Genomic DNA, 25235 nt, shown 5'->3' on the forward strand with positions numbered 1-25235 from the left:
AAAATGATCATATCAAGAATCAAATTACATCTTCGCATCCTTCAAATGCTTTCGATACACTTTCAGTATTTCAGAAGCTTCATCTTCATACCTCTTTAAAACCCAATTTAAAAACTTGGTATCCGAGTTCATCAACCACCTTGTAAAATTAAAATCCTCAATCACCCTTTTCTCTCCCAAATACAGATAAACTGAACACCTAGGAATAATCCTCTTCTCTAAACTAAAACTCGTAACTATCGGCCTCTTAACAATATAACTCGGTTTCCACCCCATCGTATTCACAAGAAAATCCAAGATTCGTGTAATCTTATCCGCGGAAGCCATCATACACCAAGGATACTTCTCAAAAGCAATAAAAATCTCATCTTTAGACCAACCCCACTTCATATAAATCTCCACCTTCTTATCCCAAGTCGATTTACTCATCGCCTTAACCGCATTAATCGCCCAAAGAAACCTCACCTTCGACGGGTCAAACCCCATATCCGTCACATCCTTGACAATTTTCTTAAACCTATCGACAGGCGCAAATAAGGTCCTCGGCTGCCACGTCAACATGGCTCGTATTGCTGAATTAGGAACCCCTGCATCTAAAAGTATTCGAATATTTTCTTCCGCATAAACTCGTTTATTATAAGTTAAAGCTAACGGGAACCGCTTAACGGCATCGATGACTTTATCATCCGACTGTAAAACAGATTTCAAGAAACCAACACAAAGTGGGGCTGTTTCTTGAAACTTTTTGTTCAAGAGATGATTTGGGTTAGCAGCTACAATTGCGGTGAGATTAGGCTTCGGAAGGCCTAAAGATTCCAAGATTTTGAAATTGGGCAAAAGGGTGTTTTGGGGATCGGATAATAAGACCGTTGGGCGTCTGCAGATTAGTTTAGAAATCTGGGATTTGGTGAAGCCTTGGGTTTTGAGGAAGGCAAGAACAGAGTCAGGTGTATTTGGGGATTTTGATAAATTGAGACGTTTGGAGGCTAAAATTGCAGAATCCGGAGGAAGCCCACATGATTTAATGAGGTAAGAGGCTGTGAACGAGTGTGGATTTGAAGATTTGGTTGTAAACAGGTACGATTGGTGGTTGATGTAAGGTTTTGCCGGGTTTGAAATTGTTCTATAGATGAAAAGAAACAACATTGAGTATATGGATATGGAGATGAGAATTTACCAAGCAAGAAAGATGATTGATTTATGACTTAGCAGCATGTATTGAGGAGATTGAGAGATGAAATTTGGATCGTAAAACCCTTGATTTCTCAAACAAAACCCTAGAGAGAAAGGATAATGAGCTAAGCATAGCAAGGACATGCGAACAAACTTCAAAGACCGTCCGTGACGGACGAGAAGTAGGGAAAAAGGCGAGGGAGATTGGGGAGGCATCGAATTCGGTATCGACCGGTGACGGATTCATAAATTTTCATAAATTTTTTTCACATGCATCAGAAATTTTTATGGTCGGTACTAATACAACTGTCGGGTCGAATTGGGTCGGGTCGAGCCGGGTCATATATAAAAAGAGGATTACCAAACAAAATATTAGATAACAAATATATTAAAGTTGTTCTCTATGAGTTTCCATTTTATGAAATATAATCATTACATCATCTACCTTAACATTGATAAGCAAGTCTTTCTCAATGTAACAATGACAACTGTCGCTTAAATTTTTATCACCCATTCGATTACGCAAATCGGACTTCACATACTTCATCACCGAAAAGGATCTTTCAACGGTTGTGGTTGCGACGGGTAATACGAAAGCTAACTTTAATAAATTATAAACGATACATCAATGCAAAGGAATGGTGTTTCTTTGTTTGAACCATTAATTGAACAAGACTTGCTAAACCATTCAAGTTTTCAAATAGTTTATCTCCTTTCAAATTATCGATGTATGTCGCGAGTTCAACCGGGAGTAGAGGTGGCAATGTGAGTGGGTTGGGTTGGATTTGGGTGATGGGTCAGGATGGGTATGGGGTCATGATGGATTTTTAAATTAGAGAGTTAGGATGAATATAGATCAAGATGGGTAAAACTAACTCATCTTAACCCAAGTTAAAGGTTGACATACAAAGGGTTAAAACCCCTCAAAAAATTATTTAAAAAAACTATTAAAAAAATAATAACTCAAAATATAAATAAAAGACGCAAAATGTAAATTAATTAAAATGTTTCCCCCGTCGACCTCGTTCATTAAAAAAAACGTTTTGTACCGGTTCAGGTTCGAGTTTTTCGGGGTTTTTTTCGGTTCGGTTTTGGTTATTTTCATTTCGGTTTCGTTATTTACTCAGTTTCAATGATTTCGGTTTCGATTTCTCAGTTTTTTCGCTTTCAGTGTTGTTTTGTTTTAGTCAGTTTTTTCGGTTTCATCTCGTTTCGATTCATTTTGTTTTATTTTGGTCGTTTACGTTTCAGTTTTTTTGTTTCGTATTGGTAAGCTTTTTGATTGCATTTCGCTTTTCTTTGTTTCGTTTTGGTCAGTTTTTCGGTGTCATATCGGTATTTTTGTATCGTTTTGGTCGTTTTTCTATTTTGGTTGAGTTTTGTTTCAGTGTTTTTGTTTCGTTTTGGTCGGTTCGGTGTTTTTGATTTGTTTTGATCCGCGGTTTTTAAATTGCATTTAGTTTTTTTATGTTTCATTTTGGTTAGTTTTTCAGTTTCAATTCAGTTATTGTGTTTCGTTTCGGTCGTTTTTCTATTTCAGTTCAGTTTCATTTCGGTCGTTTTTCTATTTCAGTTCAGTTTCGTTTTGGTTTTTTTTGTTTCGCTTTGGTCGGTTCAGTGTTTTTGTTTTGTTTTGTTCAGCTTTTCAGTTGCATTTCGTTTTTTTTTGTTTCATTTTGGTGGTTTTTCTATTCCGGTTCAGTTTCGTTTTGGTTTTTTTGTTTCGTTTTGGTCGTTTTTCTATTTCAGTCAAGGTTGCAAAAGTCGCTAGGCGCTCCCAGGGCGGTCGACTAGGGAGATGCGAGTACTCGGTTTAGGCGTGGTGTACTCGGGGAGTACTCGGACATGGTATTATAAAGAAATTCATTTTTCGGAGATTATATATATGTCAAAAATCAAAAGTTTACGAAATATTGTACGAAATACACACGAAAAATGCAAAAACAATCAATAGCACATACATATTAGTTCAAAAACATGTCTCAATTGATAAAAGACGTACCTATATTGAACTTAAATAAGAGGTTTGCGAGTTTAGAACTCCGAATCGGATGATAATAATGGTGGTTGCGAGTTTAGAACAGAAATTAGGTTGCGTTTTAGCGTGAAAAGAAAAAAAATCGAATGTATCAACAGAATCATTTTATTCTTTATGTTAATGATTCTAAACAGACTCCATTTTTGGGGCACAACAAGAGATTTTATTCGCAAGTAATGTCAGAGGTTTCTTCAACCATTATGGAAATTCCATTGTCTCTGCGATTAATATCTTCCCTAGAAAGGAAAGGGGTAGTGAAATCCGATAATTTACGATCAATTCATTCAATATTTTCTTTTTTAGAGGACAACTTTTCACATTTAAATTATGTTGGTGGGCTCTTGGAGAAATTGAGTTTTTTAATAAAAGTCAAAATTTTGTTAAAACCGAGTTGGACCGCCTAAGCCGAGTAGAGCCGCCTAGGTCCGAGTTGGACCGCCTAGGACCGAGTTGGACCGCCTAGGACCGAGTTGGACCGCCTAGGTCCGATTCCGAGTTATTTGACCTTGGAGAAGAAAAGCGGTGCAGTGAAGTGTCGAGGAGCGCCTAGGTGAGGCGGCCGAGTTTTACAACACTGATTTCAGTTCAGTTTCGTTTCGGTTTTTTTGTTTCGTTTTGGTCGGTTCGGTGTTTTTGTTTTGTTTTGGTCAGTTTTTCATTTGCATTTCGCTTTTTTTTTGTTTCGTTTTGGTCAACTTTTCGGTTTCATATTGGTTTTTTTGTTTCGTTTTGGTCGTTTTTCTATTTCGCTTCAGTTTTGTTTTGGTTTGGTTGATTCGGTGTTTTTGTTTAGTTTTGGTTAACTTTTCGGTTGCATTTCGCTTTTTTGTTTCGTTTTGGTCGTTATTCTATTTCGGTTCAGTTTCGTTTTTGTTTTTTTGTTTCGTTTTGATCGTTTTTTGGATTTCGGATGAGTTTTGTTTCGCACATGATAGTTTGGGTATTTTGAATTAGATAAATTTTGGATAACTCGGATATTTTGTTTTGACCTATCTTAACCTATAAATGAAACTCACTTGTATATTTCTAACCCATCCTGACCCATTTGAAGAATTTTTATGATCTATCCTAACCCAATTTACTTTTAAAGTTTATCCATCTTGACCCAAAACAATCCATTTGGGTTGGGTTTGCCACCCTTAACCGGGAGTCTTCTTTTATCACTTTCATCAAAATCATATGGGTACAACTCGACTAATCGTAATATTTTTGGAATAGAGTATGCCCGAAAATTATCACAAGGAGTCAAACAACTCAAAGAAACAAGTAAGTCGGATATTACCTCGTTAAAACGGTCCCCAAACTCTTGGATTTGCAAATCTAGAACCGCATTGAAGCAATCATACTAATAATAGTGCAGATTTTTCATGTTTGTTTTTTTTACATAGTCTAAATATCATAAACCTAAAATCTAAAAGTCAAACTAAATTAGACATAAATTGAATGTATTATGTTATACCTGGAAAGCCGGAAACAATTTTAGTGGATGTAAGGGTTGTTGCCTGTTGGAAACTTGGAAACAATTTGTAGTGCAGTAGTGGACGTGAGATTGTGTGAGAAGATAAGGTGTCAAGGACGACGTTAGATTAGTCGGAATTTCCAATTCCGGTGAGGCGGTGATTGGTGAGAAAAGGACGAAGTGAGGCATCAGAGGCGGTCAAAAAAATAAATTTTAGAAGTTAGAATGAGATTGGGCTTTGGGCTAAAAATTGAGTACGGTTTGAATTGGGTTTTGGGCTTGAAAATTGGATTGGATATTGGACTAATGGACTTGTTAATATTAAAGTCAAATTTAATATGAAAAATTGTTTATATAGTTATATTTATAAAATTGTCATTGTATTTTTTGTTAGGGTTAGTCTCAAAATATCATGGGGTCGTCTCGAAATTATACAGGGTACGGCTTCAAAGTTTCACAGGGGTCGGTGTCAAAATTATACAGGGGTCGGTCGGGAATTTTTCGGTATATTAACACTAAAAAAAATTTCACAGGGGACACCCCTCGCTAACAAGTGGCTACGCCACTGGTATCAATTTGGTACTGTTGGTACTAACCTTTTAGTTTCGGTATCAGTACGGTACCGGTACTTCTCGAATTTTACGTGAAATTCCGGTACCGTACCAGTACTGTACCAAATATTTTGATTTTTCGGGATCGGGGTCAGTACCGGTACCATCCCGAGCTCATCCCTGCTGTAAAGTGTAATCCACAACACTAATGTAACGTTTGGTATACAACTATACATGAATAACAGAGATAATAGAATGAGTCGGTATGCCTCCAACGCTATTATACTCATTTTTCCCACAAACAAGTCACTATATCCACACACATAAAATGGTTTTTATTAGATGGGCCCACTACACTCACATTTGAGACGCACTTAATGATGTGTATCTAACATGTGGAGGTAGCCCCAATGCAATATTTTTGCATTTGCCCCACAAATGAGCGTTGCGGGTGGTCTACGTCTTCATTTTCATCTCTTTTGTCCTAATTTCCAGCTACCATCTCCTCTCTCTTCTTGACCTCATTTGATCGCCACTCATTCTTGTAATCTCATACTTCAACCTAAATACCTTTTAAATTTTAATCAAGTTCTTCTTTATATCTCATTCGTTTCTACTCTAAACCCCTCAATCGTGGGCTACCACACGTATAGAGATTATTGCCCTACACTTCAACCGTGCATAGGTATTGATGCTTGCTTCTTTTCAAGCTGACATTGTTGAGTAACAAAGGCACCAAAAGAAACCATTGTTTGGTGAGTTGGTGGTGTGAGAAGGTTACCATGAGTGGTTTTTATGAGGATTGAAGGTTGTTGAAATTGGTGATTTATGCTTGTCTTGAAGAATGCATGACAAAGTGTATCATGGAATTGGATAAGGTTTTGCCTTTCCAAGTGATTCAAATTCCATATTAATCAATAATAACTTAGCAAATCCAAAGTGATTCAAATAAACTTTCATCATGCTCCATTCTTCAACAAAAAGAGGAAATCCAAATCTTCATTAAAATTATATAAAAGAACACAAAGAAGAGATCTTGATAAATTTGAACTAAGATCATACAATTAAATTGTATTCCATCAGTTATATTTTTAATGAAGTTTGTCCTATAACCAACCTACATTACGTCAACCCGTTCGGATTTGCTGCTGCATACAAACAGGAGAGCCACCCCTTACGCACGCTCCATCTCCTTCGTCATAGCTAACTTTTTAGAAACAACTTCTCATTCTTCCCTACTCTCTTGAGCTTCTCCTTTTACTAGATAACTTTTTCCTACCGTTAAGACAACTTCTTTTGTTGTTCAACAAGAGTGTGTGAGTCGTCTTAGAAAAAAAAAAGTTGTCCTTCCAAGCTGTGTTAGTTCAAGTCCGGTGGTTGTCTGTATAGGTGTAATTTAAGAGTAGATTAGAGAGTGTTTATTCAAATATATATGTATCAGAGGGCCTTTGGCCTAGCGGTATCATGGAATTGGATAAGGTTTTGCCTTTCCAAGTGGTGTAGAGTAAAATCCCGTGGTTGTAAGTAAAGGTGTAACTTAGATGTGAATTAAAGAGTGCATGAATTATCGTTAATACACACACTATGGTAAAAAAACCCGCAGCGGCGGCGATAATTTGCAACACTGTATGCATATCCGTTTGTTTATCAAATCTGAACAATATGCCTATCAATAGTAATTTCTCCAATAGGAGACGACAAGCCCATATTAGAAATCATCGCCTTTAAAATAGTAAAATATAAATTTGTAGAACAATATGTGATAGCCTCCATCTCCATCAAACACTATAGTAGTAACCGTACAAAAGAATTTATTCGCATGATATCTTAACAAAAAGAACTGTATGCTTTTGATATCTCAGGAAACTGCGCTGTCGTGACATGAAATGAACATGTTTACATTGACTATGGTTGTCAAATGTTATTGTTCTATTAACTAACCTCATTTGATATCAATAGAGTTAGCATCTGATCATTAATCCCCTATGGCAACAAACGTTAAATGTTTTTTTTTCTTCAATTGGTATAAAAATTATATATAATAAATCAGTATCCTTGGGATTCAACTAATCAGAAAGCTAAGAATTTGTAAATTCCGAGAAAAGGGTTTTGTTTAATTCTATGAACAAACACGAAAAGACATAATGATATTGTACTAAACCCCAACAAGAATGTGAATTACAAGCACATTGTTAATCTGTATCAAAACGGGCCAAAATATCATCACATCAAGAATAAATTAGTGAATTACTTATCTGCCTCCTTCAAATGCTTTCGATACACCTTCAATATTTCAGAAGCTTCCTCTTCATACCTCTTTACCACCCATTTTAAAAACAGCGTATCCGAGTACATCAACCACTTTGTAAAATTGAAACCTTCATTCTCCTCAATCACCCCTTTCTCCCCCAAATACTGATAAACCAAACACCTAGGAATAACCCTCTTCTCTAAGCTAAAACACATAACTATCGGCCACTGAACAATATAACTCGGTTTCCAACCCATCGTATTCACAAGAAAATCCAAGATTCGAGTGATCTTATCCGTTGAAGCTATCATGCACCCGGGATACTTCTCGAAAGCAATAAAAATCTCATCTTTAGACCAACCCCACTTCATATAAATCTCAACCTTCTTATACCAAGTCGATTTACTCATAGCCCTAATCGCATGAATCGCCCAAAGAAACCTAACCTTCGACGGGTCAAACCCCATATCCAACACGTCCTTAACGACTTTCCTAAACCTATCCGCAGACGTAAAAAAGGTTCTCGGCTGCCACGCCAACATGGCCTGTATTGTTGAATTAGGAACTCCCGCATCTAAAAGTATTCGAATATTTTCCGCACCATAAACTTGTAAATCGTAAGTTAACGCTAGCGGGTAGCGCTTAATGGCATTGATAACTTTATCATCCGACTGTAAAACAGATTTCAAGAAATCAACACACGACGGGGCTGTTTCTTGAAACTTTGCGTTGGATATAAGTTTCGGTCTAGCGGTCACAATGTCAATGAGATTACGTTTGGGAAGACCTACAGATTCCAAGATTTGGAAATTGGGCAAAAGGGTGTTTACGGGATCGGATAATAGGACATTCGGGTGTTTGCTGATTAGTTTAGAAATCTGGGATTTGGTGAAACCTTTGTTGGTAAAGAAGGCAAGAACAGAGTCAGCTGTTTTTAGGGATTTCGATAAATCGAGACGTTTGGGGGCTAAAATAGCAGAATCTGGAGGAAGCCCACATGAATTGATGAGGTAAGAGACTGTGAACGAGTGTGGATTTGAAGATTTGGTTGTAAATTGGTGGGATAGTTGGAGCTTGGTATAAGGTTTTGCAGGGGTTAAAACTGTTCTACAGATGAAATTAAACAACATTTGTAGAGAATTGAGGATAAGAGAGATTGAAATTTACCAGGGATGATAATGACGATGATTGATTTGTGATTTAGCAGAAGCATGTGATGAGGATTGAGATATGGAATTTGGATCGTAAAACCCTAGTTTTTCAAACAAAACCCAACGGACTCTATCCTGATGATGGTATGTGCTTAAGCACGTCGCCTAACCTGTGTCGGTAAACACGTCACACAACGCCTACACGCGAGTAATCCGGTACGCCTAAACAATGTCATCTACGTAACTGAAGCTTGAACGCGAGTAACTGATGGCGAAAATCAAGAAGCAAAAATGAAATGTATGGTAACTACAAATAAAACACTTTTTAACCCGAAACCTGTTCTGACCTAACACTGTTTTAACTCGAAGCTTGTTTTGACCTGAACCCATCCCTACCTAAACGAAATTAACAACTTTTTGTATCGACATGTTCCGGACCTAATCTGCATTGACCCATGCGCCGAACTCGTCCAACCTGTTTCCGGTATTAATCAGTAATCACGTAACATGTTAGTTTTTAAAAATTAATAAACTATAGCAATACCATACTCAAATTAAGAATAATAAAATGTATGTATATATATATATATGTGTGTACTAGTTTTTATCCCCCGTATTACGGGGTTGCTTTACATTATTCGTTTCTAATATTTATATATCTTTTTGGATTTTAATTTTATTTATGATGAGAAAATTAATAATATATTTTGGATTAGATGATGAAATAGTTTCAGAAATAAATGAGATGTTATAATCATGTTTAAAAGCTATCTATGTTTCGTGAGATCCATGGTCCGCTTATTTTTTTTACTATAAAATTGTTTTGTAATTATAAATAATATCTTTTAAAAAGAATCGTATATTAATTTTTAGTATATCCCTATTTTGTAGAATTTTCATATCAAATATTTGACGAGATTAAATTTTAATTTAATGATGTTATAACCCGTTTAAGAGTTATATGGGTTTGGTGACACACATACCCGTGAATTCGGATCTACTGCATGAGAAGCCTCCGTTTATAAATAAAACAATATGTTGACTTGAGAGAACGTAGGAGCAACCAGAGAGATTTTAAATGTTACGTTTATATATATTTAAGATTAAGATTATGATATATTAAATTGCGAAAAGGTTGTGGCCGTTTTAAGTCACGGATGTCATTTGTTTAGAAAAAGATTAAAAGCAGTGTTTTGAAACACGGCCCGACCGGTCGGACTTGTCTTACCAGGACCCGGTACATAGTAGGATCTCTATCTCCAAGTGACATCTTATTAGAGGTGCACAAATCGAGTTTTTTGAATACCCGGGTTCGGGTATAGAATTAGGTCGGGTATGATCGGGTACGGGTATGACCAGGTATTGGTAATAATCGGGTAGGGTTCGGGTTGGGTATTGTCTCTAAAAACCATATCCTATGCATCGGGTTCGGGTCGGGTATAGAACCGGGTATTCTAAAACCGGGTTTTTTGAATACACTATTATCGGGTATTTAAAAAACCCTATTTACGGGTTTTTTTCCGGGTATAGATTGGATTTTTTTAAAGTTCGCATTTTCAAGGGATATTTTTCGGGTATTTTTAAGGTATTACCGGGTACAAATCGAGTCCGGTTCGGGTTTGGGTTTTAGTGCCAAAATGCATACCCTATTCGTACCTTACGGTTAGGGTCGGGTACGGGTTCGGATATTAAAAAACCGGTTCCGGATTTTTATTTCGGGCCCGGTTCTGAGTTCAGGTTTTTTGTGCACCTCTAGATCTTATCCGGAGGTTACGCCCTGGTTGGGCCTCCGAAGCAAGTAAAGAATCTGGCCCAATAACAAGAAAAGGCAGATGAGTGGAAGAGGTATTAACCGGAGGAACTAAGGGCCTAAAAAGGTGTCTATAACTAAGTGTGTTCAAAACTATCCGAATCCGAATCCGAATCCGAATCCGTATCCGAATTATCCGACTATCCGTATCCAAACTATCCGAATTTTCGGATATTCGAATCCCGGATATCCGAAAATTCATATTCAGATTCGGATAGCAGTTTTCAGATTTTTCGGATATCCGATTTATCCGAATTATCCGATATTTTAATTTTAATTTTAATTTTTTTTAATTTTATTTTATATTATATATAATATAAAACCTTATCTCTTTACTCTTATAACACACACCTAACACAAACACATCACACAAGCAGAAGTAGCAGACATCGACTCTTCCTCCGTCAGTCCTCACTCCCTCCGTCCTCACTCCTCACGGCAGCCGCAGCAGGTGCACCACCGTCGCAGCACCACCAATGTCCGTCCCACCGTCACGGTAGCACCAACACCACTGTCGCAGCTCCACCGTCGTCCGTCCCACCCTCACGGCAGCACCAACACCACCATCGCCTGTCTCCGTCAATCCCACCCTCACATTTTTTTTATATTTCTTTTTCGGATATCCGGGGTTCAGATATCCGAAATTTCGGATATTCGAACTTCGGATATCCGAAGTTTCGGATTCGGACAGTGATTTTCACTATCCCAAAGGTTCGGATATCCGGTTTTGAACAACCCTTTCTATAACCCAGTTAGTTAAGAAAGGAAGACATTAGGCATCTATCTATTCTAATAAAAGACTACGTGCTTTTGCCACTTGTCAATCTCATAGCTCGTCACTATTTTTCACTTATTTCAATATACGACCCTTATCTTTTAAGTCATTTCAATATATGAGATTCAAGTTTGTTTTTATTATATGTAAATCTTAATCGTTTCATTCATTAACATTAATGGGAAGTAAGAAAATAAAGAAATATTAAAATTGACGTTGCAGGTTTGTTATAATAAAATTTTAAAGTCACAAGTAATTGCAAATTAAAGCAAATAAATGGTGCATCATTATCGAATAATTTGGATGTGTATGGTAAATTAAAAAAAATTTTTAAACTGAGATTCGAGCAACAATGCGTAATTTGAACTCAGGAAAATGTATATTTTCTTAATTTTCTCCAAACATTTTGTATAAATATTGCAAACATGGAGAATACATATTATATATATCTTGGTGTTTAGCATTAAATTATTGAAGTTGAAATGATAATTATAATCTATATGTATACCGATTCACTATATAGCATGTCATTTATTTATATGATTTTTTTGCTTAGTATAAAGGGTTTTAACAATAAGAAAATCAATATTTAGTTTTCCATGTTTTCATCTATAACCCAGACCAAAATACTTTAGAAACATATATATTCACATTAATATCAAAAAATAGTTAATCTGGTTAAAAGTCATTTACAATGCTTCCAACAAATCCGAAATCTTTGCTTTTTTTTTTCTATAAGTTATTAAAATATACATTTCGATCAATTAAATCTTCCAACAACTCCCATAATGTTAACTAATAACACTGGATTAGAATTTAAAATTTAAACATTCCTTATCCAATACTTTCAACTATTATAAATAAGAATTAATAAATTCACTTGATGCAACTTTAAATCTTCTAATATCCTGCTAACTCAGAATAATCACTTTAATTTGAGCATGGCTTTAAGGTTAGTATTTTTTTTTTTGTCATTTTCCATTAATATGAAATGAAAAAAAAAACATTTTGTTATATTTTAATTTCCGGTTTTATATGTTGCTTGATTATACAATTATTAATTATAAAATATAAATCAAGTAAAAATCTGTCATACACAGAATATTAATGAAGCCAAATTTATCATGATCAATCAGTTTCAAATTATAAAGTTTATAAGGATGATTATATCATCAAAGTTCAGGTAATTTGTTTTTTTTATAATCATGTTTTTGGAGTAAACATGAGTAAATGATCTCAAATGACATTAATTAATTGATTAAAATCTATGGTATTTTATGTGTATGAATATTTTTTTGGTAGTTTCATGGATATTTTATTATTTATCTAGGGTTGGTATGTACTTGAAGAAAATCTTATTTGTCACACTCACAACTATACGTGGCTATATCAAGAGTTATAAGCATACATATATGTTACTTTATCAAGAGTTACAAGTAGGCATAGACTAAAGATTTTGATATGTGATAAACAATGTATACCAACCAATACAATCACAAATGTAGTGTATTGGGGATGTTTTGCTTATTTATAACATATTTGTGTAATCTTAGTTATTTAATTTCTGTAATTTTAATGTAAATTGTAACTGTATAAAATATATGATCATTTTGTTAACCATATTTCATTTATGGTTAAAGTATAAAACTTTTAACAATTACCTGTGTAATACACGGGTCTCAAACTAGTATATTAAAATATGATGATGCCAACAGCTCCTGACAAAAAGGTCAAATGCGCCTCCAGCCCATGATACTTCAAATCTGCAGGCAAGGCTGTTCAAGACATTTCTTTCTTTGTACCATGTATTCCTCTCCTGCCTATATAAAGGATAAGGAACATATAACTTAGGCAGATTAAGTACATTCAGGTGATCCTTGTATAATTTACTCATCATAATCAAACTTGGTTATTTTCTGAGCATCCTTCGAATCCATTTGGTGTTACTAGTCATTTCACTTAGGATTCCAACAATATATGTATGTACATAGCTGTATATTGTTAATATGGTTAAATACATGCTAATCTTGTATAAATAACCGACTTGAACTTCGGAGGGTCTTTGTTTCAGGAGCTCCCCCTCTAGGTCACCTTCTAGAGAGTTCTTGAGAACAACTCGAAAATGCTAGATACGATATAAACCAACACCACCACCCATCCCGATATTGGATATAACAACTTTGGTTAGATCATTATAAATTGGTTAAAAAGAGGCTAAAAATTTAGATAAATACAGTGAAGCTTTGGTATTTTATTGCTAGATTAGTTAATAACAGCATGAGGTTATAGACTTTGTTAATTTTATAAGATAATGGGCATTCAGTAGTTCTTTAAGACCCCAATCGAATGACGAATATAGAAGCTAACAATAGATTACAAACATGTAATAAGTTACTACAGTTTAGAGGGGTGTTTGCCCTGTCATGACATGAAAATAACATGTTTCCACTGGATGATGTTTCTCAAATGCTGCAGTTTCATTAACTAACCTCATTTGATATCAGTAGAGTTAACATCTAATCAATTATCTCCTATGACAACTAAAGTTTAGTTTCTTTATTTTCCAACTGGTATATAAACTATATATAATAAGTTAGTATCTTTGGGGATTCAACTAATCAGAATTTAGAGAGCGAAGAATTCGTAAATTCCCAAAACGGCTTGTTTCTAACTCTATGAACAAACAAGAAAGACATTGATATTGTACTAAGAGCCAATAAGAATGTGAATTACAAACACATTGTTAAGCTGTATCAAACAGGTCAAGAATTAAATCACATCTTTGCCTCCTTCATATGCTTTTGATACACTTTCAATATTTCAGAAGCTTCCTCTTCATGCCTCTTTAAAACCCATTCTAAAACTTCGCATCCGAGAACATCAACCAGTTTGAAAAATAAAAAACCTCATTCTCCTTAATCACCCTTCTCCCTCAAACGCTGATAAACCAAACACCTAGGAATAATCCTCTTCTCTAAACTAAAACTCATAAGTACCGGCCACTGAACAATATAACTCGGTCTCCAACCCATCGTATTCACAAGAAAATCCAAGATTCGTGTAATCTTATCCGTTGAAGCCATCATACACCTGGGATTCCTCTTAAAAGCAATAAAAATCTCATCTTTAGACCAGCCCCACTTCATATAAATCTCTACCTTCTTATCCCAAGTCGATTTACTCATAGCCCTTATCGCATGAATCGCCAAACGAACCTAGTCTTTGAGGGGTCAAACCCCATATCCAACACATCCTTGACAGCTTTCCTAAACCTATCTGCAGACCTAAAATAAGTCCTCGGCTGCATTACCAACATGGCTTGTATTGTTGGCATAAGAACCCCTGCATCTCTAAGCATTCGGACATTTTCCGCCGCAAAAGCTCGTTTATTATAAGTTAAAGCTAACGGGTAGCGCTTAACAGCATTGATAACTTCATCGCCCGACTGTAAAACAGTTTTCAAGAAATCAACACAAGGTGGGGCTGTTTCTTGAAACTTTTTGTTCAATACATCATTTGGGCTAGTAGTTACAATTGCGATGAGATTAGGTTTCGGAAGACCTATAGATTCCAAGATTTTAAAATTGGGCAAAAGGGTGTCTTCGGGATCGGATAATAAGACCATAGGGCGTTTGCAGATTAGTTTTGCAATCTGGAATTTGGTGAAACCTTGTTTTTTGAGGAAGGCAAGAACAGAGTGAGCTGTACTTGGGGATTTCGATAAATCGAGACGTTTGGAGGCTAAAATAGCAGATTCTGGAGGAAGCCCACATGAGGTAATGAGGTAAGAGACAGTGAATGAGTGGGGATTTAAAGATTTGGTTGTAAACAGGTAGGATTGGAGGTGGATGTAAGGTTTTGCAGGGTTACAAATGGTTCTACTTCTACAGATGAAATTAAGCAACATTTAAAGGAGACTGAAATTTACCAGAGGGTGTTGATGATTGATTGATTTGTGATGCAGAAGCAGCATGTGATGATGATTGAGATATGTTATTTGGATCGTAAAACCCCTGATTTCTCAAACAAAACCCTAATTAGGACCTGCAAACAAACTCGATGCAAGTTATATGGTTTTTATTTGTGAACTTGTTAATTGTTGGTATCATTTCATTTTGTTCTAATTCTCCGTTACCATCTCCTCCCTCTTGCTGACCTCACTTGCTCGAGGGGTTACGATAGAATAGGCTGAGCTTGACTCATTTAATTTATATTGAGTTTGAGTCGGCTCGTTTTGATATCTATTTTCAAAGCTCGAGCTCGGCTTGTGAGTAGATTCTCAAGATCAAGTTTGGTTCGTTGACTATATATTAATTGATATTTTTGTATTTATAATTATTTATATATATAATTTTTAAAATTAAAGTTTTATGTATAAAATAATATATATTATTTAGTTACTTTTCCATAACATTATATATATATATATATAATAATTTAATATATATTATAAAATTATATAAATGATAGGCTCGTTTAGACTTGCGAGCCTACTCGAGCTCGATACGTGAAGCTCGGGCTCGTTTGCACCCCTATGGTAGAACGAGCCTCTAATGATTGCGTCGTGTTGACAGCTATCAGCCATATGAATAGTCAATGTGCTTATCGACGCCTACTTAGATGTGGATCATCCATGGCACATTAACATAGAGTGATTGTTGTTGGTTCTTGTAATTACATATGCCAACCCAAATACTTATCGTATCATGTTCTTCTTCATGTCTCATACATTCCTACTTTCAAATCTTAATAATTATCTAAAGAGTAAAATGTGGTTTCTGTCTCTTTGGTTTGTTCAAATATGCAGTTTTAGTCAAATAGTTTCGGATTTGCGATTTTCGACCTTGTGGTTTCATTTCACTTGCAATTAAAGCGACTCCACTAACCCCGTTAAGTCTGGTAGTTAAATCCATCAATGTACCCCTCACGTGAGAGGCAATTTTGTCCCTTTTCTCCCAAATAAACCTCAATCTTAATTCGCAAGCCCCCTCATATGAGGGGCTGGGGTGTATTTAGAAAAAAAAAAGACGAAATTGCCCCTCACATGAATGACACGTTGATGGATTAACAACCAGACTTAACAAGGTTAGTGGGGTCCGGTTTAATTGCAAGTAAAATGAAACCACATGAACAAAAATCGCAAATCTGAAACTATTGGACTAAAACCATATATTTAGACAAACCACAAAGACAAAAACTGCATCTTACTCTTATCTAAATCAACAAGAACAGTCGACACGGTGTGCTATCACACATACAAAGAATATTGCTCTACACTTCTATCGTGCATAGGCATTGGTGCATGCTTCTTTCAAGCCAACGTTTTGTAATAACAAAGGAACTCAACCTTACGTGCACTCAATTTCGTTTGCCATGGACAGTAGTAATATCTCTACCTTCACGTGACATATTATCTCTCTATGTCTCTCTTTAGAAACAACTGAATCCCCAAAGTTTCAGTTATTAATTATTAGGAAAATGCTTGTTATGGAATTAGGATCATAAAATAATCACTTAAAAGAAAACCCGAACAGGACCCCTGACCCTTCAAGAAGACAGCTATGGATTTCTATTATGTTCTTAAAATCACCAATTTTAATATTAGACTTCCTTACGGTTATCTAATTAATTATGAACGAGTACCTTTAAACGACAACCTACCTTACAGCGCGGAAATCAAAGGTAGCTTAATAAATTCATTCGACTCAATAGACAAAGTTGAAAAATCAAACCTAGATGGACTCCTTACGAAGAACTAAGTCTAGCAATCTTAATCAACAACGACCTATCAAATAATCTATCACCTTACAGCTTTTTAGATTAGCAGCGCACTTTTATTTATTTAATTAATAATATTGTTTCTATGATCTTATTATAAATCAATCACAAACTAGTCAAGAACACACAGTAAATGAACTAACAGAATCCTATTATATGGCAGACAATCACCAAGGAAACTGTGAAACAATAAAACTCATCAAATAAAACCAAGCACCCATATGCATCGAATAAATAATATTAAACTTTTTACTAATTCATAAATCCATAACGAAAAGCAAACTCCAAATAAAATCAAACTTCAACAAAGGTTCATCACAAGCCTAGGCGGTCTAATAAATTTAGCCTAACATCTTAAAATCAAAGAAACAAAAATAATTAAGTTCAACAACCAAGTTCATAATTAAAATAATAAATTCAAACCGAATATTGATGATGCTTGATTGAGTAGGTGTAGAACCAAAACTATCTCCACTCGAACAACGGCTTTCTTTCTTTCTTCGAACCCTTGCAACGGTGGGATCTATTTTCACGTGACCTCCTTCTGACTTCAAATAACAATAATAATAATAATAATAATAATAATAATAATAATAATGTGAAGTATGCCGTGCCCCCCTTAAGGATTCCTAAAAACTCAATATATATGGTGTCCCTCAATTATTGCCATCATTTCTTTATATAAGTTATTATACCAACCTAACTTCGTTACTCGTAGCCGACATCCGATTTCCATAACAAACCCTCTAGAATTTTCTATGTAGGCCTTTTATAATTCCACCAAATATTGACGTTTCTTTACTGTCCAAAACAAACAATTTATTTAATTATTTTTAATGTAATAAAATTTAAAACAAAGGTGAGTATGCATCTTAATTATGAATAGTGGGCGTTAAAAGTTGTAGACACACAATAATAACAATATGTAAAAGTGTTTCAACTATTAATTTTTTTATCTCGAAAGCCAAATAAAAATACTACATATTAGCTCGTTGTCTTTTTTGAAACCTTGCGGTTTTAAATATAAACTATGAACGAGAATAATAAATAAAATCTAGCTTAAAATGTAGGAAATATTTATATAATAATATGTATATTTTAGACTACATCAAATATCCACACACTTACTCTTTTTTCGTCACTGAAAAAGTCTAATGCAATGGAATCAGTATCGAAAAATATAGTCTTAAAAACATATAGGTTAATTTTAAAGCTCAGAAAAACGCAAAAACCGCGATCACCGATATTGTTGTCCACTTAAACACATGCCTTAATCTTTACCCAGTCAAATAAGATCCGACAATAATATTACTCAGTGGTTTACACAATTAAGACCCGCTTATTTTCAGCTTTTACCGGACCAGACCACCCCAACTTGACTTAAACCTCAAAATTAGCAGATTTAAAACTTTTTGTTGCTCTATTTTTTCATAAATAGTTAAGACGATCAAGGGTATTGTTTATCCACCTAAATTTAAGTATCAAAGTCTACCAAGCAGCCATTTGATATTATTAAGGTTCAATTAATTTATAGCTAGTGTTCCCCACAACATGACATACCCCCGTTATCAAGCAATACACCGAACCATTACCATAGGTGAGTATGCAAAATTTCATCTGTAGGGCTTACATGTAGCGTGTCCCTTGTGGTCCGTTTTTTAATGGTAATGAGACGCGAGCAAGGGGACCCCACATGGCTAAAAGCGTGGATGATCAAGTCTGTAATGCAATTGTACTTTTGTACTTTTTGTGATCATGTTTATGTGTTAAGTGGCAGATAACTGCGGGTTTGCTCTCTTTTTTTTAGCTTAATTTTAAATATTCACAACCACATTTGGAATTGTGAATACCCAGATGAATAATCGGCATACAGACCCATGGTCTCCGGACCCGGGGCATCCCATCAATACAAGATTTAAGGTTATAAAACCATACGTCAATGATGTGAAAAACACTAAAACTAACAGTTTAAGATTTATATCACAGGCTACTCTAACGTTAAACCTACCCAAGCATCATATGATAACGTATTCAATTTTTTAAACTTTCCAAACTTTATAATATTTCCACTTTTCATACCAATAATTGAGGCTTGAGTATGGCTGACCTTTCATTACTTATTTTCTACGGGTAAAACGCTTTACCCACAAGAGATTTCCGACCCATTTTATTAAACTGCCCTTTCATTTTTAAGGCTGAGCCTACCGACACATCCCAAGTTAAGTGCATTTTCTTTTATTTTATCTCATATTATTAGTAGTTTGAAAAACCAAATTCCGATAATTATTATCATCTCCCACTTTAACGCAAAAACTAGATTCAAGGGACATTTTTTAAAAAAAAAAAAAAATTCAATTTTTTTAATTTTTCTAACAAAAACTCAATTTAAACTACGACTCAAATATCCTATCCCCACACTTAAATTTTGCATTGTCCTCAATGCAAGAATAAGGAAGACTTAAAATAAAAATAAAACTAAAAATAAAGTCGGACTACAAAAAAAAATTAAAACCTAAAAATAAAAAAAACGAAAGCAAAATAAAAAGTTAACAAGCTAGATAATGGAAAAGACTTAGCTGGTAATTTGCGCTTGAAACATGATGCCAAAGTCTTCTTCCATGAATGCCCTCCAACTACGAACGTGCTCAGCAAATAGTAACTCCTCTCTCACACGAACATAAGCGGCAAAGCAAAAAAAACATATCTAAAAACGTATCTTATCAAACATGATAGATATTATGCAATAAAAGTGTTTCACATCAACCGACAAATAACACATTAATAATCAGCAGCAAATAATAATAAAACATAAAGTATACGGCTCGGCTGCTCCATCCCCACACTTGTTCGTTTCATCATACTCAACCTCGGGGATCGTTTCTCTAGCTCACTCAATCTTCAAACTAGCAAAACTTAAAAACACAAAACAAGGAAAAACTACAAAAAACTACGTTAGTGACTCAAAGAAAATAAAAATAAAAATAAAAGAAAAATAAAATAAAATATACAAACTCTATACTTGAGTTTTCACTCAAGAATCTATGCGGTGACTTGAGATGATGGTTCGAGTGGAGTTTCCTCCATCTCGATCGCCTCTTCTGGCCCTCCTAAATATAGCTTCAAACGATGACCGTTCACCTTCCATGAACTTCCATTGTCCGGATTCTCTAGCTCCACCACACCATACAAAAAAACCTCCTTGACCACATATGGACCCGTCCATTTCGATCTTAATTTTCCTGAAAATAACTTCAAATGAGAATTAAATAATAATACTTTATCTATCACCTTTCTTGAAGTCTTTACCTCCCTTTAAACGTTGATCGTGCAACACTTTCGTCTTTTTTTGATATCCAACGATCGAGAATACGCCGCATCACGAAGCTCCTCTAACTCATGAATTTGAAAATACCTCTTTCTAGCGGCCTCAGTAAGATCAACATTTACCGTATTCAACGCCGAAAACGCCCGATGCTCTAACTCAACGGGAAGATGACATGCTTTACCGTAAACTAACATAAACGGTGTAGTACCCAACGGTGTCTTGTACGCGGTTCTGAATGCCCACAACGCGTCATCCAACTTCTCCGACCAATCTTTCCGACTAATTCCCATCGTCTTCTCTAAAATTCTCTTCACCCCTCTATTAGCATTCTCGACTTGACCATTCGTTTGAGGATGGTAAGCAGTAGAGGTGCGCTGAGTGACTCCGTAACAAGCTAGTGTTTTCTCCATGACGGAGTTACAAAAATGGGTACCTCGATCACTAATAATCGCCCATGGAGTTCCGAATCGAGTAAACAACTTCTTTAAAAACTTCACGACAACTCTAGCATCATTTGTGGCCAATGCTTGGGCTTCAACCCACTTTGAAACATAATCTATCGCCACTAAAATATACTTGTGACCACCGGAAATGGGAAACGGTCCTATAAAATCGATACCCCAAACATCAAAAATTTCAAGAGTTTGTATGGGGTTTTGAGGCATCTCGTTCTTTGATGAAATATTTCCGATGCGTTGGCAAGCGTCACACGTTTTAACAAATTCCACCGCGTCTTTTACAACCGATGGCCAATAAAAACCACTATCAAAAACCTTTTGAGCCGTGGCATGCGCTCCATGATGACCACCCGTTAAACCTTCATGAACATGCTTTAGAATATTCAACCCTTCTTCTTTCGACACACATCTTCTAAGAATTCGGTCACCACCAATCTTGAAGAGATAAGGATCATCCCAAACATATCGATTGACATCCCGGAAAAATTTCTTCTTTTGTTGAGTAGTCATACCTTTCAACACAAGGCCCGTAGATAAAAAAATTAGCAAAATCGGTGAACCATGGCAAACCTTGCTTTTTGGCCGTAACAAAATCAATCGACTCGTGCGGGAATCTATCACCAATTTCTTCTTCGCGAATCGCTTCTCTCTTCGGATATTCTAAACGGGAAAGATGATCTGCCACAACGTTCTCCGCCCCCTTCTTGTCTTTAATCTCTATATCAAACTCGGAAAGTAAAAGAATCCACCGTATGAGACGGGGCTTCGCGTCTTTCTTGTGAAAGAGAAAACGCAAAGCTGCATGATCGCTAAAAACGGTGATCTTTGAAAGTACGAGATAAGACCGGAACTTGTCAAATGCAAACACAACGGCTAAAAGTTCATTCTCGGTTGTGGTGTAGTTCTCTTGGGCATCATTCAACGTCTTACTTGCATAATAAATAGGGTGAAAATGTTTCTAAAGCCTTTGCCCCAAAACCGCTCCAACCGCATAATCACTCGCATCACACATGAGCTCAAACGGTAAATTCCAATCAGGTGATACGAGAATAGGAGCACTTACGAGTTGATCTTTCAGAAACTTGAACGCCTTCAAACAATCTTCATCGAACACAAACGGGACATCTTTCTCTAACAATCGGGTCATCGGGCGGGTAATCTTTGAAATGTCTTTAATAAACCGCCGGTAAAAACCCGCATGACCAAGAAAACTTCTTATAGCTTTAACATTTTTCGGTGGAGGAAGTCTACCAATCGAGTCAATCTTCGCCCGATCCACCTCTATACCATCTCTTGAAATTTTATGACCCAAAACTATCCATTCCGTCACCATAAAGTGACACTTTTCCCAATTCAACATCAACTTCGTTTCAATGCACCTCTTCAACATCCTCTCAAGATTATCCAAACAATGATCGAAAGAATTACCGTACACCGAAAAATCATCCATAAAAACCTCCATGGACGTCTCTATCATATCTTGAAAAATTGCCACCATACAACGCTGAAAGGTAGCCGGAGCATTACACAACCCAAACGGCATGCGACGATAAGCATATGTACCATACGGACACGTAAACGTCGTCTTCTCTTGATCTTCCGGTGCGATGGGAATCTGAAAATAACCTGAAAAACCGTCAAGAAAACAATAAAATTGCTGACCTGCGAGACGTTCCAACATTTTATCAATAAACGGCAACGGGAAGTGGTCTTTGCGAGTAGCATCATTCAACCTCCGGTAGTCAATACAAACCCGCCAACCGGTAACCGTACGCGAAGGGATGAGTTCATTCTTCTCGTTCATGACAACCGTCATCCCCCCTTTCTTTGGAACAACTTGAGTCGGACTTACCCATGGAGAGTCCGAAATTGGATAAATCACCCCGGCATCCAACAACTTAAGAACCTCTTTCTTGACAACTTCTTGCATATTTGGATTCAAGCGCCTTTGGGGTTGAACCACCAGTTTATACTCATCTTCCATCAAAATTTGGTGGGTACAATAAGCGGGGCTAATACCTTGAATATCTGAAAGTCTCCATGCAATCGCCCCCTTATTCATCTTCAACACTTCTATCAACTTTGACCTTTCTTCTTCACTCAACTTAGACGAAACAATAACGGGCAAATCCGAGCCCTCTTCAAGATACGCATACTCTAAATGTGACGGAAGAACCTTTAATTCCAACGGAGCGGGTTTTTCTGCCTCTATTTCACAAATGATCTCATTAACTTCCATAATCTCCGCCGAACAAGAAACATCATCTACCACGTTTTCCTCACCATCCTCCATAATTTCCGTCAACTTGTTTTCCTCAACCATCCCAACCAAATCGGTTCCACAAATATAATCAAGACATTTATCAAAACTCGGAATAAAAGAATTTAGAAAATATACCGAATGGCATGGACCGCTAACATCATCACTATCACTCGGATGCTTCATGGACTTTGCAATATCATAAGTAACATTCTCATCACCAACCCGAAGTGTGATCCGCCCCTCATACACATCAATTAGAGCCTTAGCCGTTCTAAAAAACGGTCGACCGAGAATAATGGGAACCTTCTTGTCGGCCTCCATGTCAAGTACCACAAAATCAACCGGAAATACAAACTTGCCAACTTTCACTAATAAATTCTCAATAATACCTCACGGATACTTAACCGAACGATCCGCCAACGACAACGACATACGAGTCGGTGTAAGTTCACCCAACTCCAACTTCTCAAACAATGAATAAGGCATAAGATTAATACTCGCACCCAAATCCGCCAACGCTTGACTCATCATATCACTTCCGAACGTGCAAAGGATTGTAAACACAGCCGGATCCGATAACTTTTCCGGAACCCGGTTCAACACTACCGCCGAACAATCCCCGCTAAGTGGAATAGACGAAACCTCTCCCAACCGATCTTTTCTCTTAAGTAAATCTTTCAAAAATTTTGCATATTTTGGCATGTGTTGGAGGGCTTCAACAAACGGAAAATTAATCTTTAATTGTCGGAACATATCTAGAAAATGTCCGTATTCCCTCGTGTATTTTTGATTCTTAAGACGAGCGGGATAAGGAACATGGGCAATATTAATATCGGGTGGTGGCCGAAATACAACCGGGTTTTTCTCAACTTGTGGCTCAATAATTGGTGTTTTGATTTGTGACTTACCCGGAGCCTCCATCTCAATTTCTTCATCAAACACTTCCTCTTCTTCAACTCCAACCCTTTCTTTAACAACCTCGGGACCCAAAACCCTTCCGCTACGAGTAGTAATTGCTTTCAGTTGAGCAGCCGGATTCGTCTGAGTAGAACCCGAAAACTGTCCTTGAGGCCTTTCATCGAGACGACGAACAATATCACCAATGGTTCTTTGAATATAGAGAATAGAAGATTGTTGATTCTTGAAGAGCATATCGTGTTCAGACAACTTTTTTAGTGTGATTTGATCTCAATCCAAGATTTGCTTCATCATCTCCTCTAGACGTCCCATGCTCCCATTAGAATCCTGCACATTATTTTGAACATTAGTACCATTGTTATTATTATTGTACTGACCTTGTCCTTGATTGTAAGAATTTTGATAGCCGGGTGGTGCGCCTGACGGACGCCAGTTGGAGTTATTTTGATTCGAGTTCTTGTAGGTGTTCCAATTCTGATTGTTGTTGAAGTTGTTATTTGGAAACCTATTCTGCCCACCAACATAATCGACCTGCTGATTCATCACCGGGCACTCCAAAGTGTTGTGTCCACCTCTACAAAACTCACACTTGTCCACCTTTGTCTTAAGTTCCTTCACCTCTCGGGTCAATAAGTCCAAAGCAGAAGCCACAGTAATATCCAGATTAACCTGGTGTACACCTCGAGAAGAAGAGGATGTACTGCTAACGGGAATGGTATTCCCGCGTCGTGGCCCTTTGGCGAGGTCCGATTGAGCGAATCTCTCAAACATCTCGTTACATTCGGCGACATTCTTCCTAGCCAGTAGACTTCCTCCTGCGGCCGTGTCGAACCGAACTTGGGTTTCGTAGTTCAACCCATTGTAAAATTTCTCCACGAGAGCCCATGGTGTGAGACCATTATGTGAGCATCGAGATAACAAGCTCTGAAAACGCTCCCAAGCATGACAATATTGCTCATCCGGCTCCATATGAAACGAGTGAATCTGATCGCGAAGAACAGCCGCTTTAGCCGGTGGGAAGTATCTCTTGATAAACGCAGAACGTAGTGCTTCCCAAGTGGTGAACGTGCCAGGTGGTTGTGTGTCAAGCCAAATAGCTGCTTTACCTTTAAGTGAAAAAGGAAAAAGATGTAAGAAAATTGCATCTTCAGTAGCACCTTGCAATTTAAAAGTTTTCAAAACGCGGTAAAGTCGGTTAATATGAGCTGGCGCATCCTCGTCATCGTTTCCATGAAACTGATTAGTTTGAACAATGTTGTTCATGACGTATGACGGAATCTGCCAC

The 25235-nt window shown here is 36.6% G+C and overlaps 2 protein-coding genes and 1 pseudogene across 2 annotated transcripts; all 3 read right to left on the bottom strand.

Moving 5' to 3' along the window:
- On the bottom strand, window positions 1-1292 carry LOC143630157 (transcription termination factor MTERF8, chloroplastic-like). The gene has a single exon (XM_077099240.1). The coding sequence runs from the start codon at window positions 1144-1146 to the stop codon at window positions 25-27; it is 1122 nt and encodes a 373-aa protein (XP_076955355.1). The 5' UTR covers window positions 1147-1292; the 3' UTR covers window positions 1-24.
- A 5998-nt stretch (window positions 1293-7290) lies between these two features.
- On the bottom strand, window positions 7291-9196 carry LOC143630156 (transcription termination factor MTERF15, mitochondrial-like). The gene is made up of 2 exons (XM_077099239.1): window positions 7449-9196; window positions 7291-7418 (listed from the first exon to the last, which is right to left on the bottom strand). Exon 1 carries the CDS (start codon window positions 8600-8602, stop codon window positions 7469-7471), a length of 1134 nt encoding a protein of 377 aa, XP_076955354.1. The 5' UTR covers window positions 8603-9196; the 3' UTR covers window positions 7291-7418; window positions 7449-7468.
- Window positions 9197-14123: 4927 nt separating this feature from the next.
- On the bottom strand, window positions 14124-15233 carry LOC143630123 (transcription termination factor MTERF8, chloroplastic-like; annotated as a pseudogene).
- Between the last annotated feature and the right edge of the window lie 10002 nt (window positions 15234-25235).

This window comes from Bidens hawaiensis, unplaced genomic scaffold (genome assembly GCF_021521415.1).
Source record: "Bidens hawaiensis isolate Kalapana, Puna unplaced genomic scaffold, B.hawaiensis_p1.1 tig00005567_1, whole genome shotgun sequence".
Lineage (NCBI taxonomy): Eukaryota > Viridiplantae > Streptophyta > Magnoliopsida > Asterales > Asteraceae > Bidens > Bidens hawaiensis.

Bases quoted from the DNA above. Each gene is read 5' to 3' on its own strand.
- LOC143630157 (XM_077099240.1), bottom strand. From the start codon at position 1,146: ATGTTGTTTCTTTTCATCTATAGAACAATTTCAAACCCGGCAAAACCT.
- LOC143630156 (XM_077099239.1), bottom strand. From the start codon at position 8,602: ATGTTGTTTAATTTCATCTGTAGAACAGTTTTAACCCCTGCAAAACCT.